General features: G+C 38.2%; 3 protein-coding genes across 3 annotated transcripts; 1 reads left to right on the top strand and 2 right to left on the bottom strand.

The window, feature by feature from the left end:
- Nucleotides 1–559: 559 nt before the first annotated feature.
- Nucleotides 560–2,691, top strand: LOC112749511 (V-type proton ATPase 16 kDa proteolipid subunit). The gene is made up of 3 exons (XM_025797781.2): nucleotides 560–843; nucleotides 1,003–1,288; nucleotides 2,292–2,691. The coding sequence occupies exons 1-3, from the start codon at nucleotides 768–770 to the stop codon at nucleotides 2,422–2,424; spliced, it is 495 nt and encodes a 164-aa protein (XP_025653566.1). The 5' UTR covers nucleotides 560–767; the 3' UTR covers nucleotides 2,425–2,691.
- Nucleotides 2,692–4,145: 1,454 nt separating this feature from the next.
- Nucleotides 4,146–7,976, bottom strand: LOC140179591 (uncharacterized). The gene is made up of 2 exons (XM_072218608.1): nucleotides 7,590–7,976; nucleotides 4,146–5,446 (listed from the first exon to the last, which is right to left on the bottom strand). Exons 1-2 carry the CDS (start codon nucleotides 7,599–7,601, stop codon nucleotides 4,232–4,234), a joined length of 1,227 nt encoding a protein of 408 aa, XP_072074709.1. The 5' UTR covers nucleotides 7,602–7,976; the 3' UTR covers nucleotides 4,146–4,231.
- Nucleotides 7,977–8,154: 178 nt separating this feature from the next.
- Nucleotides 8,155–12,704, bottom strand: LOC112749510 (uncharacterized). Its single transcript, XM_025797780.3, has one exon. The coding sequence runs from the start codon at nucleotides 12,391–12,393 to the stop codon at nucleotides 9,004–9,006; it is 3,390 nt and encodes a 1,129-aa protein (XP_025653565.3). The 5' UTR covers nucleotides 12,394–12,704; the 3' UTR covers nucleotides 8,155–9,003.
- Nucleotides 12,705–13,716: the final 1,012 nt, after the last annotated feature.

The following is a 13,716-nucleotide window of genomic DNA, read 5'->3' as shown; positions in this document are numbered from 1 at the left end:
TTGAAAAGTTCGCATCGCTGACAAAATGAATCCCAAAAGATTCTAATGACAAATAAGCATCTGAAAAATTTAAAAAGACGACAAAAAAAACTAGATATTAAATATACATTTTAAAAGATAATTTTAAAAATCAAATTTCGATATAAATTTTTGCAATCATGATTATAAAAATAAGATTTTTTTATTTTTAAAATTTGATAATTTTTTATTAAGTAAAATCTTTTAATTTTATTGTGAATGACCATATTTTTTAAAAATAAAAAAATCTAGAGATCAAATTTTACTCTAGATTTTTTTGTGTACCTTCTAAATATTTATTCAAATGTTGCGACAAATTTAGATCTAATGAATAACTTATTTGCTAAATATGAAATATTTTGTTACTTATAAAAAATATAATATTTATTAATCCTTTTTGTCGTATCCTCAAATCATTAAAAAGTAATTTTTCGATAACGTCTTTTATTTTTAGGGACTTTTTGTCCATGAACAAAATCTTTTGTATATTGAATTGGTAATTAACCTAAACAAATATTATTGGGCTTGATTGAAGATAAATAGGCCCATATTTTTATGGCTTGATACTTGCGGGGGAGCAACAATAAACGTAGAGAGGGGGCCACCGAGAAACTTCCACTCAATCAAACAAAAACTAAAATCGCAGCATACGAACACACAGTTAATAGATCTCCTCCTTCTCCTCCTCCCTCTCCTTGATCCATTCTTTCTTCTCACGATCGCCGGATCCGAACTTTAATCAACAAAACATGGCTGGTTTCAGCGGCGATGAAACTGCTCCTTTCTTCGGATTCCTCGGCGCTGCCGCTGCCCTAGTTTTCTCCTGTAAGCCCCTCTTTCCTTTCATTTTTCTTCATTGCATAGATAGATCCCTTTGCCCCAATTGCCCAACAGGCAAAAAATGGATCCAAGTTGTGATTTTGATGTGTGGGGTGTGGTGTGTGGTGTGATTCAATTGTTTGATTTAGGTTCAATTATATGCAGGTATGGGTGCGGCTTATGGCACTGCAAAAAGTGGGGTTGGGGTTGCATCGATGGGTGTGATGAGACCCGAGCTTGTGATGAAATCAATTGTGCCAGTTGTCATGGCTGGTGTGTTGGGTATCTATGGTTTGATCATTGCGGTTATCATCAGTACTGGGATTAACCCTAAGGCCAAATCTTACTATCTCTTTGATGGCTACGCTCACCTTTCTTCTGGTTTGGCTTGTGGCCTTGCTGGTCTCTCTGCTGGCATGGCTATTGGCATTGTAGGCGATGCTGGTGTTAGGTATTTTGTTTGTCTTACTCCCACTCCTGAATCCTAATTGGTTGTGGTTTGTTCTAGAGAAGCTTCAACCGTTGTGCTAATCTCTTTGGTTTTGTTTTGTTTTTTTTTTTTTTTTTTTTTTTTGTAGTGACATGTTTGTAGGATTTAAATTACTTGCAAGCCATAATGCATTCTATAAGTTTCAGTGATTTTAGTATATCAATGATTGATTTAATAATGAGTCTTGTTCTTGTTTGTGATTAAGGGTAGCCAATGATTCATCTGGCCTTTAATTCATGTGATATGTTTTGTTTGATTTAACGAGTTGCATATAATTTTATGTTTTTTTCTTTAGAATATGTCTGTAACTTGTATTAGTTGTCTTGCCTTCCTCTGCTATGATGGATATAAGATCATCCCCTCATTCTACTTTAGCATAAAAGGTGATACTGAATTAGAAATGTTTAATGCTTCTTTTGTTAATCTTTTCTGTCTATTTTATAAATTCTGCTGTGGTTTCTGGTTTGTTCGTTACATTTAGAATGCAGATTTTAGCAGAGTATATATATTGTTATATCTATTATGATGGATGAACTTGATACTTAATGCATTGCATAGGTGAAGTTTTGTTTGGAAATTGTAGTTATATGGATAATTAGTTAATTACACATTCTTTTCTAGTTAGAATAAGTATAGTCACTTTTGCATGTATGCAACTGTACAATAAAGAAACAGCTATTCTTACATATAGTAGTGATTAGATAAAATAATTTGGTTTACATGTCCAAATGGAAAAATACAATTTTATTTTACAAAAATGTTGAAAGACTAGCATTCATGTTGATTGTTTAAATCCAAAGTTCTTAATTATCTAAGTGCTTTTGGTAACTTTTGCAGTTGCTGCTTTTATTATTATACTGCAATTCACTATGTATATACAACATTGCTGACTGGATAAATGTTTTTAATCTTTGGTTTAATGTGTTTAATTTGACATGCTAATGTTAATATACTGGTTTTGTAGAGCAAATGCCCAGCAGCCAAAGCTTTTCGTTGGAATGATTCTCATTCTCATCTTTGCTGAGGCGTTAGCGTTGTACGGACTCATTGTTGGCATCATCCTTTCTTCCCGTGCCGGCCAATCCAGAGCTGAATGATTAATAGAGAGTTCCCTGTTGGTTGTGGTGCACAGACGCGTAAATTGTGAATGTTACCAGGGATTTTGTATTGGCAAGCTTTTTAGCTTTGTCATGCTCCTCATTCGTCTTTTGCAGGTTATCCAGGAATAAAACCCGTCAAACTATTTATTTGGTCATCACTGTGTTTAGTATGTTCGATTCGAACTAGATTGGATTTCTCTGTAATAAAACAGATGTTTGTGTTGGTTACTATATTGTTTAATTAGTATTATTTCATACTCTTCAGTCAAGTCTCTCTTTATGATTTTGGAACTATAAATGTTGATATGACTTCGTGTAGTGTCTTAATTCTTGTATGAAGGTGGATTGCTATGTCAAATTAAAGATTTCATAGTGCCTTAGCCGTGTTTGTGAAGTACTCAAATGCAAAGAACATGCTATAAAATAGGAAAAGTACAAGTACACAACTTCTAACTAGTCATCTGTAATTAATAAGTATTAATTTTGTATTTTTAAAAAGATAAAATTTAAATGAATGACAATTTGAAAAATGGAGTGTAGTTTAAAAATATTTGTTGGTTTGTGGTTGGTTAGATTTCTATTAGTTACTTAGTGGGATTGAAATAAAATATTACTAAATGTATTGTGTAGCTAATAGAAAGTTGTATTTTTATTATTTAGGAATTGGATAATCTCTTCTTGATTTGTTGAGGGTTGATAGTGTTGGAGTTGGAGTTGGAAGTATTTTTGTTTCAACAACTATTTTAAGTTGGCTTTAGCAAATAATTCAAGGTGGTTTAGAGAGTGGCAATTGCAATCATTCTAAGAAATGACAAAGTAAAAAAATATATATGAAAGACATTTACCAAGAAATTGTTTACTTCTAAAATTTAAAAATGGTCAATAACTAATTTTGAAGATCAAAGACATTCACTTGATGAGGATGCACAAAGATATAAAGTCGATTTGACTACCAGAATCCTTCTTTTAGGGTTGAACCTCCAAGAAAAAACTCTAAAGCAGTAAAGCTCCTATTTTGAACTTAGATCAACCTGAAAAAGTAGATAACCTTTTTTTTTTTTTAATCTCTACGTGACTTTCCTTTAATTTTTTTTTATAGGGTCATCAACTTGTTTCTCTAGTTCTATTCCGAAAGGTTTTGTATTCCTTTTTATTTGTATGATAAAAATATTTAAAAATTAATTTTATTCATAGATAAATTTATTAGTATTATAAATTTTCATATATTGAAATGATATTAGGAGTTTACTCTAGTTGTACTGATTACTGAATCATGGACTGCTATCTAAATCTAAGACTACATCAATCATTTTGTCTACTGAATTTCTCTTTGTTTAGGCCAATGCTTTTTGTTTTGGAGACTAAAAAAGTGGATTGCAGAGTCTTATACTCGATCTGGAAATGTATATTGGTTAATGAATTTTAAAATAGAATAATGTTAAACATTCAAGTCTTTTTGTTAATTAAGTCCAACTAAATTTATCTTTCATAACAAAAATCAGGATGTGTAGCATTACTCTTTCAAATATGCAATCGGGATGATTGAAAATGGAATTCAGAAAAAAAAAAAAAAAAACGGTTGTTCCATGACAAAAACAAAGTACTACTTCACTTTTAATCCTGGTGAAATGTTATGCACTTATACTAGTTACTAGCACAGTATCTTAAAAAGTTAGATCAATTGATAATGTTCGGCTTTTTCGCGATTTACTAATATATTGAGCATTAAAAATATTCTTATCATTACTTCATTCTTTACATAATTACAAGAATTGAATATCTTTAGTTCAATACCTTTTCTGTTTCACGATGCCAAGTGATATTTTAGGACAGTTCGGTTGTGTTTGTTTTTGAAAATAGAATAAAACAAGATACAAAAGATAGAAACACAAAATTTTGTGTTCTTGTATTTGGTTTGATGATAAACTAGAACTGTTTTTTTGCTGTCTCGTGTTCTATCCTCGTCTTTTGTAGTGTGAGTTTTTTCTGATTTCTGAGCTTGGCAGAACTCTTCGATCTCCATCTGTCTCTTGGCCTTTTCGTGGAATTTGGCGAGAGTCTTTGGCTTGGCTATGGTGATTGGTTCTTGAAATTTTTCCGGCTGGAGTTCACTCTTGATAGCATGCAGATATACTTCGGGATGAAGATCTAGTATGGTGATAGCTACCTTTGTGAAACGGATTATGTAATCTTTCAAGCTTTCGTTCTGACCTTGTTTGACTGTATTCAAATAGTCGGAATCGTGCAAGTAGATAAAAGAAGCTGCGAAGTGATCTTCAAAAAGTTTTGCGAGTTCCTGAAAACGAGAAATAAAATCTGCAGGTAAAGAACAAAACCAATCAAGTGCAGGACTGTCTAAAAAAGTAGGAAAACAAAGACATAAAACAGGGTCAGAAGCACCGTTTACTATCATTATTGATCGGAATTTTTTGATGTGCTTCTTTGGGTCTCCTAACCCATCGTAAGGAGTTAGGGTCATCGGCAAAATGAATCTTCTGGGCATTTGAAAATTCATAATATCAGCAGTGAACGGCCCTACAGCATTGTTGGGTTCATTATCTTCGTTTTCTGGCCGAGCTTCCTCGTGCAAAGGAGTTTCAGAAGCGTGTGTTGGATCAGATTCGTGATCTTCATCCTCCACTTGTTCGGTGCGATCACCATTGTTTTCAATCCGAGCATTAGTCAGCTCAACTATCTGGTTCGCCATCCTTTGATTTTTCTCCGCCATGCATTGGTTAGTTTGTTGTAGTTCGGTTACCATCCAAAGAAATTCAGAGGGTGTTAGTGGAGGCAGCTCAGCCATGAATGGATAAAGGAAGCTTTGAGGCCAATAAAAGGGATGAGGAAAGATTTTGTCTTCGTCTCCACGGTGGGTGCCAATTGTTCTGACCTGGGTTGCCGAGGTATAACTCGCCGGCAATGAGTTTTCATACTGACTTGCAGGTCGTTGTACTGAGCTTATATTTCCAGTAGGGATGCACCTCGGCACGGAAGTGAACAACAAAAGGTGGAGAAGTACCTGCAAAAGGCACTCCAATACTTAAGTCAGTTCAATGTATCCAAGAAAATACCGTACCTTCCTTATATGTAGGATGAGGTGTTTTGTGGTTACGTTTTTTATGATTATTTTCATTGAAAAGCAGTTATATCATATCGAGATGTTGTGATTATGATCGTCCGTTTGGTTCCGAGTTGTACCGTTTGGACGAATTATTGCTCATTAAACCGAGCTATAACGTATAATCTCGAGTTATGACTTTTTAATTAGATTGTAACAGTCATATCACAAATTGTTCTTACCTAGGTTGCCGAGGTATAACTCGTCGGCAGTGAGTCTTCGTATCGACTTGCAGGTCGTTGTACCGAGCTTATATTTCTAACAGGGATGCACCTTGGCGCGGAAGCGAACAACAAAAGAAGGTGGAAAAGTACCTGCAAAAGACACTTTGATACTTAAATCAGTTCAATGTATTCAAGAAAATATTGTACCTTTCTTTTTTGTGGTTACGTTTTTTATGATTATTTTCATTGAAGAGCAATTATATCATATTGGGACGTTGTGATTATGGTCGTCCGTTTGGTTCCGAGTTGTACCATTTGGACGAATTATAGCTCATTAAGCCAAGCTATAACATATAATGCCGAGTTATGACTTTTTAGTTAGATTGTAACAGCCATATCACAACCCCCAAGTTTGGCTTGTTTCAACCTGCTTCATTAAAAATATTGTCAGGTCAAACTTGGGGGCTGTGATATGGCTGTTACAATCTAACTAAAAAATCATAACTCGACATTATACGTTATAGCTTGGCTTAATGAGCTATAATTCGTCCAAACGGTACAATTCGGAACCAAATGGACGGCCATAATCACAACGTCCCGATATGATATAACTGCTCTTCAATGAAAATAATCATAAAAAACGTAACCCCAAAATACCTCATCCTACATATAAGGTACGGTATTTTCTTGGATACATTAAACTTACTTAATTATTGGAGTGCATTTTACAGGTACTTTCTCACCTTTTGTTGTTCGCTTCCATGCCGAAATGCATCCCTGCTAGAAATATAAGATCGGTACAACGACTTACAAGTCAGTACGAAGACTCACTGCCGGCAAGTTCGACAACTCTGATCAGAACAAGAACAAATTATAAAAATCTAATTTATTCTCATTTTTTTCATTCAAAAAATTTGAGAAAAAAAATATAATAATAAAAAATATAATTATAAAAAATTAATAAGAATAATGAAAGAAAAAATAAAAAATAAATTGTGTCTTTTATTAATGTCTCTGTGTTTTCGTATCAGAATAGACACAAAATACATTAATTCAATATTTGTGAACACAATATTTTTGTATATATCTTATCTGTTAAATACAATTTTATATCTTTGTATCTTTACTTCAATGTTCCGTCTCTATAAACAAACGCAGCCTTAAAGAACTTAATTATATATTGCCTTTTAATGTCATCACTTAAACTATAAATTCTTGAATAGAATTCCATTCAATATCTATGGTGTACATACTAACATTATTATTTAATGATTAATTCATGCTTAACAGTACTACAACACGTTAATAGTGAATGTCTGAGTGATGTGCATTTGACTAACTTTCGACTTGGGTGAGTCACGTGATAAAAAAGAATCCTAAAGAAAGTACCAATATTTTTGGTATTAATATCTACATTAGTTAGTAAACACATATTCGTGGTCAATTTAGACATATAATTGATGGAACACGGATCAATTTTCTAAAATCCATTTTTCCATAAATTCTAAGTTTCTAACTATGGAACTTTTTTTTTAACACCAATAAAAATTCAACACACACTTCTTTGGTTAACAAGAGAGGAAAAAAAATTTTAGTGAATATTGGATAGGGGAAAACTTTGTTTTTCAGGCCTTTTCCTATTTCATAATGTAGTTTAGACGGCAAAATTTCAAATCACTCATTAGTTGAAAAGTAATGGCGGAATTTGAGAGTATTGAGACCAAAGTTAACAAGTTTGCGCTAGGATTAAGACTCCGTTTAACTCAGACGCTGTCAATTTAAAATTTAATCAACACTTTGTGTTTGTGAGCTGTTTGTTTGTGTTGGAAGGGGCAAATTAGTTCGAGTAAAATAAATAAATAAATAAATAATCGCCTTACCCGATCTTCCATGTCTATATTAATATTGGGAGTTCTGACACTCAATAGCTCCCATCTTGCACATGATTCAAACGATTATATAATTTGAGAGGACCCTTAACGGTCACTGCACGGTAGAGTATTATAGTAGTAGAAGCTTTTGTCCTTCCACTACCGTGTTCAGCTTTGTAGATCTTATAACCCAGATCTTCAGGCATATTCTAATACGGTAATACCCACGTTATCGCTTCTTTTACCAGTTTTTATGCCACTCCCACTTGTGGAGAATCTTCGTGCCGTTGTAACGCTACCACATACTACAAAAAGAGTGCATGGCATCGGCATCAAATGCATAACCTCAACCTACCCTCTCTAGATTGGACCTTTTATCCCCACAAAACCTGATGGGATCACAAATAGGAAGCTTCTCTATTTAGCAAAAGAGAATTTAATGAATGTGAAAAAATTAAAAAAAAAATGTAATAGAGACAGATGGCTTAATTATTTCCTAACACCTTCCCTGAATCTCTGATGCACTCCAAGAATCCGCAAAAGCAAATTAAAGAGGAAAAATAAAAGAAAGAGAGGCAAGAAGACAGAATCCTATTCAAATCCAATAAGTGGATGGATATGAGAATGACCCACAAAAAGTTCAAGAGTAGATGAGGCGTGGGCCAACTGCTTGTAAAAGCCAATCATATTATCCACTCTAACGCCGTTCCTCACGCCAATTTCTCTTTGAATAAGCAAGAAATGGAAAACTAAAATTGAAACAAAACAACCAAGCTTTGAATAAGGCAGCTGAAGAAACGACGTGGTGCAGACATTGTCCACTGAGACTGCAGGAGCACCAGACTGAGCACACCAAACACCGATGTCATTGCATTTCCTCTTGGGAACATGAACCTCGGACCCCACAACCTTAACGGCTAGCTAGCTTCATCCAACCCCGTTGCCGGAAAACTGAGTAAATGAACCACATGATGATGTCAGAAAACCAGGTGACGGGAACAGTGCCTACTACACTGTTTCATGATGCCGTTGCCTTTTGGCGGGAAATGCCAGCGTGAGGGCCCACATTCCCGCCCCCAATTTGCCCACACTCGTCCACGTGGACCTCGACCCTCCATTTTGTCAATGACGTTGACCGTTTTTGAGTGTGAGAGAGCATCACGGATTAAGATTACACTTGGCTCACTTTCTTGTGGTCCCCACCTAGCCATCTCCGACTCCGGCACTTGAAGGGCCCCAAAAAAATTGAAAAAACTGGCTCCATTCTTTCTTTTCTTTTTCTCTTTTTTTTTTCCAACAAAGAAAAAACAATTAAGAACTACAAACTGTTACATTTATGAAATCAAATTAACCAAAAAAGAAAAAGGAGGATTGAACTTTGAACAAAATAATGTCAATCAAACTTTGCAGTGATGGGTTTATGTTATGCTGGAGAAGTTTGAGAGGTGGGATCGGCGGAGGAGGGGATATCAGGGCCGACACGGCAGCCTTCGAGCATGAAAACGATGTCGGACATGGTTGGTCGGTCAAGAGGATCAGGTGCCGTACAAAGCAAGCCTACTTTGACACCCAACAAGAACTCTTCCCACTCTGATGATTCTGGGTCCAATTCAAGCAACCCTGGCTCTAGTAGCTCAGTAATTTGACCCCTCTGTAGTTGCTTCTTCACCCACTTGACTATGTCTTCGTCTTGGGTGAACATCACGGGGCGCTTTCCTGTTAGAAGCTCCAGCAACACGATGCCAAAGCTGTATACATCAGACTCCTTGGTGGCTTCCCCGGTTAAGATTGCTTCTGGAGATACATAACCCAAAGTGCCAACTGAGCCTGAAGTTGAGGCTTCGCTTGGGATTGCTATTGTTAGCCTCTCTAACCCAAAATCAGATAAATGGGCTTCGAAATCTGCGTCGAACAGGACATTCTGTGGTTTCACGTCCGCATGGACCATTGAGGACTGGTGCAGGAACGCTAATCCCCGAGCAATTCCCAGTGCAATGAGGTGTCGCATTGGCCAATTCAGAACATGGCCATCTTGATGTGAAGCTTCTTGGAGGAGTGTTGCGAGGTTTCCATTCGGCATGTAGTCGTAGACTAAGAGTCTCATGTCTGGTGGACCAGCGTAGTAGCCTCTTAGAACTGTTAGGTTTCGGTGCCTGACTTTGCCTAATGATTCAGCTTCTTTTCTGAACATGTTCTCGTCCAATGCCCCATCTGGGAGCCTGCGGACGGATAGGACCATGCCATCGTTGTAGCATGCCTTGAATACTAGTCCAAACCTTGTTCTGCTCAGCACATTCTCCTCGTCGAATTGTCTCGTTGCCTCTATTGTTTCGGCCAGTGTGATTTTGGTGTTGAACATAACCAGCTTTGGTCCACCGTTATCAGTGCTGCCTCGGCCTCCACTTGCCCCAGAACTGGCCCTTGCCGGGCTCTTTTTCTTCTCCCCCGAAACCCCTTCTTTGAGCCTCTTTCGCCATCGGAGTAGGCTGAAAATGTAAAAGCAGCAACACAATGCAAGTAATAAAGCTCCAGATGCAATGATGATAATCAAGACAATCAACCTCTTTTTATCCTTTTTGGTCATCTCCTCGCACTTTCTATCCAACGGCTTCCCACATAATTTCTCATTACCTGCAAATGAAGAGGCATTGTTGAATCTAGAGCCCAATGCTGGAGGTATCTCACCGTCAAGGTTGTTCCCAGAAACGTTGAAGTAGACCAAGCCAGGGATCATAGAAAGATTACTAGGAATTTCCCCACTGAAGTTATTAGCAGAGAGATCCAGCATTGTTAGGTTTGACAGATCTGTCAATGCCTCTGGTATGTTCCCTGAAAGATGGTTGTGATCCACTAACAAAGAATTCAACGAGGAGCATTTGGAAATATCCCCAGGCACATCCCCAGATAAATTGTTCCTGCCCAAATCAAGCACTTTCAAGTGGCTGAGACGAGAAATATCAGCAGGAATATGACCTGTCAAAGAATTCGATCCAAGCTCAAGAACTTCAACATCAGAACAGTTTCCAATTTCCGGAGGAATCACCCCCGAAATGTGATTATGAGCCAATGAAAGCACGGTCAGCGAACGAAGAAAGCCATAGTTTTCAGGTATATGGCCAGAAAATCCATTAGAGCTGAGATTCAAATACTGCAAACTCATCAAACTGCTAAACCCTTCCGGTACATCACCAGATAACTTGTTCTCCTGCAGAGCAATGACTTGTAGATTTGGCAGACCTGAGAGCTCAAACGGCAACTCACCTGAAAGATTCTGTTTGCTCAAGTCAAGTGTAGTGAGCCTGAAAAGATTCCCCACACTAGCAGGAATTTTTCCAGACAAGTCATTGCCACTGATATTGAGAACAATCAATCTATTTAGATTTCCAATAGTAGGAGACACTTCACCACTAAACTTGTTTCCACTGAGGTCAAGCACGGTCAAATTGATCAACGCCATTATCGTATCAGGCAAGGTTCCATTCAAACTATTACCTCTCAGACTCAACGTTTCAAGAGAGGAAAGGTTACCAAAACTCACCGGAACTGAGCCATGGAAGTGGTTCCCCCCAAGGGACAGCACCTTCAATTCTGTCATGTCACCGAAAAACGAAGGAACTTCGCCGGAAAGCTCGTTACCTTCAAAGTCAACCACACTCAGCGACCAGCATTTCTTGATTTCCACAGGAATGGCGTCGGAAAACGAATTGTTGGCCATCTTTAACTGCTCCAGTTTGGTGAGGCTCCCTATCTCCGGCGGAACCTCGCCGGAAAGTGCATTGCTGGAAACATCAAGAACCGTTAGCGTAGTGACATTGGTTAACCACAAGGGAAATTTGCCTCGTATGTGATTGTTCTGAACATCCAAAACCCGAAGAACAGTGAAACACGTGCTCTTCGTCTCAGGCCCCACGAAATCCGTGAAACCGTTGAATCCAAGTTGAACTATCCGAAGCGAAGGCGAGTGGACCGAAACGTTGCAGAAAAAGGAGGCTGGAATGGAACCAGTGAGATTGTTCTGTGATAGAGACATCACCTGAAGATTCGGCAGGGCAGAAATCGCCGACGGAATCACGCCGCTGAGAGCGTTTCCTTCAACGCTGAGGTGCACGAGAGAAGAGCAGTTCGCGAGCGCCGAAGGTAGAGTTCCCCTGAGGAGGTTGTGATCGAGCCAGAGGTACTGCAGCTGCTGAAGCTGCCCGAAGCTCGCCGGAAGCTCGCCGGAGAACTGGTTGTACGATAGGTTGATCAGCTGGAGCTGAGAGAGGTTGGCAATGGCAGTTGGAATCTCGCCGGAGAAGGCGTTGGATGAGAGGTCGAAGTACTTGAGGCCAAGAGGGAGCTCGCCGGAGACTTCTCCGGAGAGGTGGTTCTGCGCCACGTTGAAAATCTGAAGACCGGTGAGGTTCCCGATCTCCGGCGGAATGACGCCGGAAAAAGAGTTGTCCTGCAAGAAGACAGAGTGCAGGAGTGTGCATTTGGAGAGAGACGAAGGAATGGTTCCGTTAAAGGAGTTCGAACGGAGGCTTAACTTGCGCAGCATGCGCAACTCGGAGATTCGTTCAGTGAGTCTGCCACCGAGTTGAAGGCGAGGTACGCGCAACTCAGTGACTCGGCCGCTGGTGCAGGCAACGCCGCGCCAGTCGCACGGGGCCGCCGGCGAGGAGGGATCCCAGCCGTTGAGAGCTCCTAGAGGATCGTGAAGGTTGAGCTTGAAGGACGTCAAGGCTTGGATCTCAGCAACGGTTGCGGCGCTGCGATCGGCGCAAGATAAGAAAGGTGCGCACAGCACTAGAAATAGTAGAAGAGCTCGCATTGCAAAATGGTTTGTTAGTTGTCACAGCTTCGAAGAGAAAAAGAAAGAAACTCTGACAGACAGAGCAGTGTTATAATAAAAGGGAGTTGAGGTTAGCGTGGTGTGAAGGGGCAGCGCACATTAGCAGAGTGAAACAGAGGACTATCATTGAGTAGGGGTGGCGTAAGTGTGCGCCGATGTGCGTATTTGCCGGATTTAGCAGCGCTATGCTACTCTCCGTTTTTTTTCGTACGGAGAGAAAGAGAGAGAGAGAGAAAGAGACTCACACTCACACACCCTATGAAGTTTCTGTTTCTGTCTTCTTTATTTGGGAGGGTGTGTGTTTGTTAGTGAACTCTGCATCTTTCTTGCCATTTTTTTATTATTTATTTTATTTTAGGCTCGTTTCCCTCTTTCCCAAAACTAGGAACGCTTTGAAATAGCACTTTTGAAAACGGCACTGTGTGCATTTCTCATGGGACCCTTGGGTCTACTTCCTTTCTAACCTCATATGATGTGGTATGGCTTGAATCATTGAGTAGTTCTTTGCTCTCTTAAAAGAAAAATATATCAGTTTTTTAATAAATTTTCATGTTGATTATTCCAGGTGTTTCTGATTGTTTTAAATACAATTACAAGATCTAGAGCAACAAATAGCCTTTAAATGGACCAAAGTTGTAGGTATTTTTTATTAAATAAAATTATGTATCTTACTTTTTGGTCCCAAATCCAAATACATAATAATTATACGAACATGAACATGTTTGTACAAGAAAATATTCTTTTTTTGGTAGTTTAGTTATTTAGGTCGTGGTCTTGTCTATCTCAAACTACTGTTTTTTCTCTCTTGGACATATTTGGTTGGAAGTAGATGAAATTGTTTAGTGTTTTTTGTCTGATGATTGAGTATTTGGGGAAAAGCTGGGGGGTTTTCATGCTCGGACGGCTTAGACATATTTTTAACTTGTTTGGCACTTTATGCTTACACCCCATGAATATAGCGGTGTGTTTGATTTTTTTCTAATTCTCTATAAAGTTTTGTATGATTCGTTCCCCTTTCGATTGAATGGTCAAATTCAAATACATCATATGAAGTTGAAAGCAAAAGCAGCCAAATTTTTCACTATAGCTTAGGCTTTTGAATCCATTTTAGCCATAAAGTTCTAGTGGGAAAGTGCAACAAAGGCTTAATCCCCGAGGTACAAATTGGATTAATGTCCATCAATTCGGTGGACCATAAATCTCATAGTCACACTGATGGACTTTAGTAGTTAGAAATATCTTTCGTACATATATTCACTTTAGTTGTAAACATTGACAATGTAAAGGTTGCCAAAAAAATTT

This window comes from Arachis hypogaea, chromosome 15 (assembly GCF_003086295.3).
Source record: "Arachis hypogaea cultivar Tifrunner chromosome 15, arahy.Tifrunner.gnm2.J5K5, whole genome shotgun sequence".
Lineage (NCBI taxonomy): Eukaryota > Viridiplantae > Streptophyta > Magnoliopsida > Fabales > Fabaceae > Arachis > Arachis hypogaea.
This window is presented reverse-complemented; position numbering and strand designations above follow the sequence as displayed.

What these genes read in the sequence shown, in the direction of transcription:
- LOC112749510 (XM_025797780.3), bottom strand. Translation starts at nt 12,393, where the DNA reads ATGCGAGCTCTTCTACTATTTCTAGTGCTGTGCGCACCTTTCTTATCT.
- LOC112749511 (XM_025797781.2), top strand. Translation starts at nt 768, where the DNA reads ATGGCTGGTTTCAGCGGCGATGAAACTGCTCCTTTCTTCGGATTCCTC. An exon ending in CGCTGCCCTAGTTTTCTCCT is followed by an intron (nt 844 to 1,002) that starts GTAAGCCCCTCT and finishes AATTATATGCAG; the next exon opens with GTATGGGTGCGGCTTATGGC. An exon ending in GTAGGCGATGCTGGTGTTAG is followed by an intron (nt 1,289 to 2,291) that starts GTATTTTGTTTG and finishes CTGGTTTTGTAG; the next exon opens with AGCAAATGCCCAGCAGCCAA.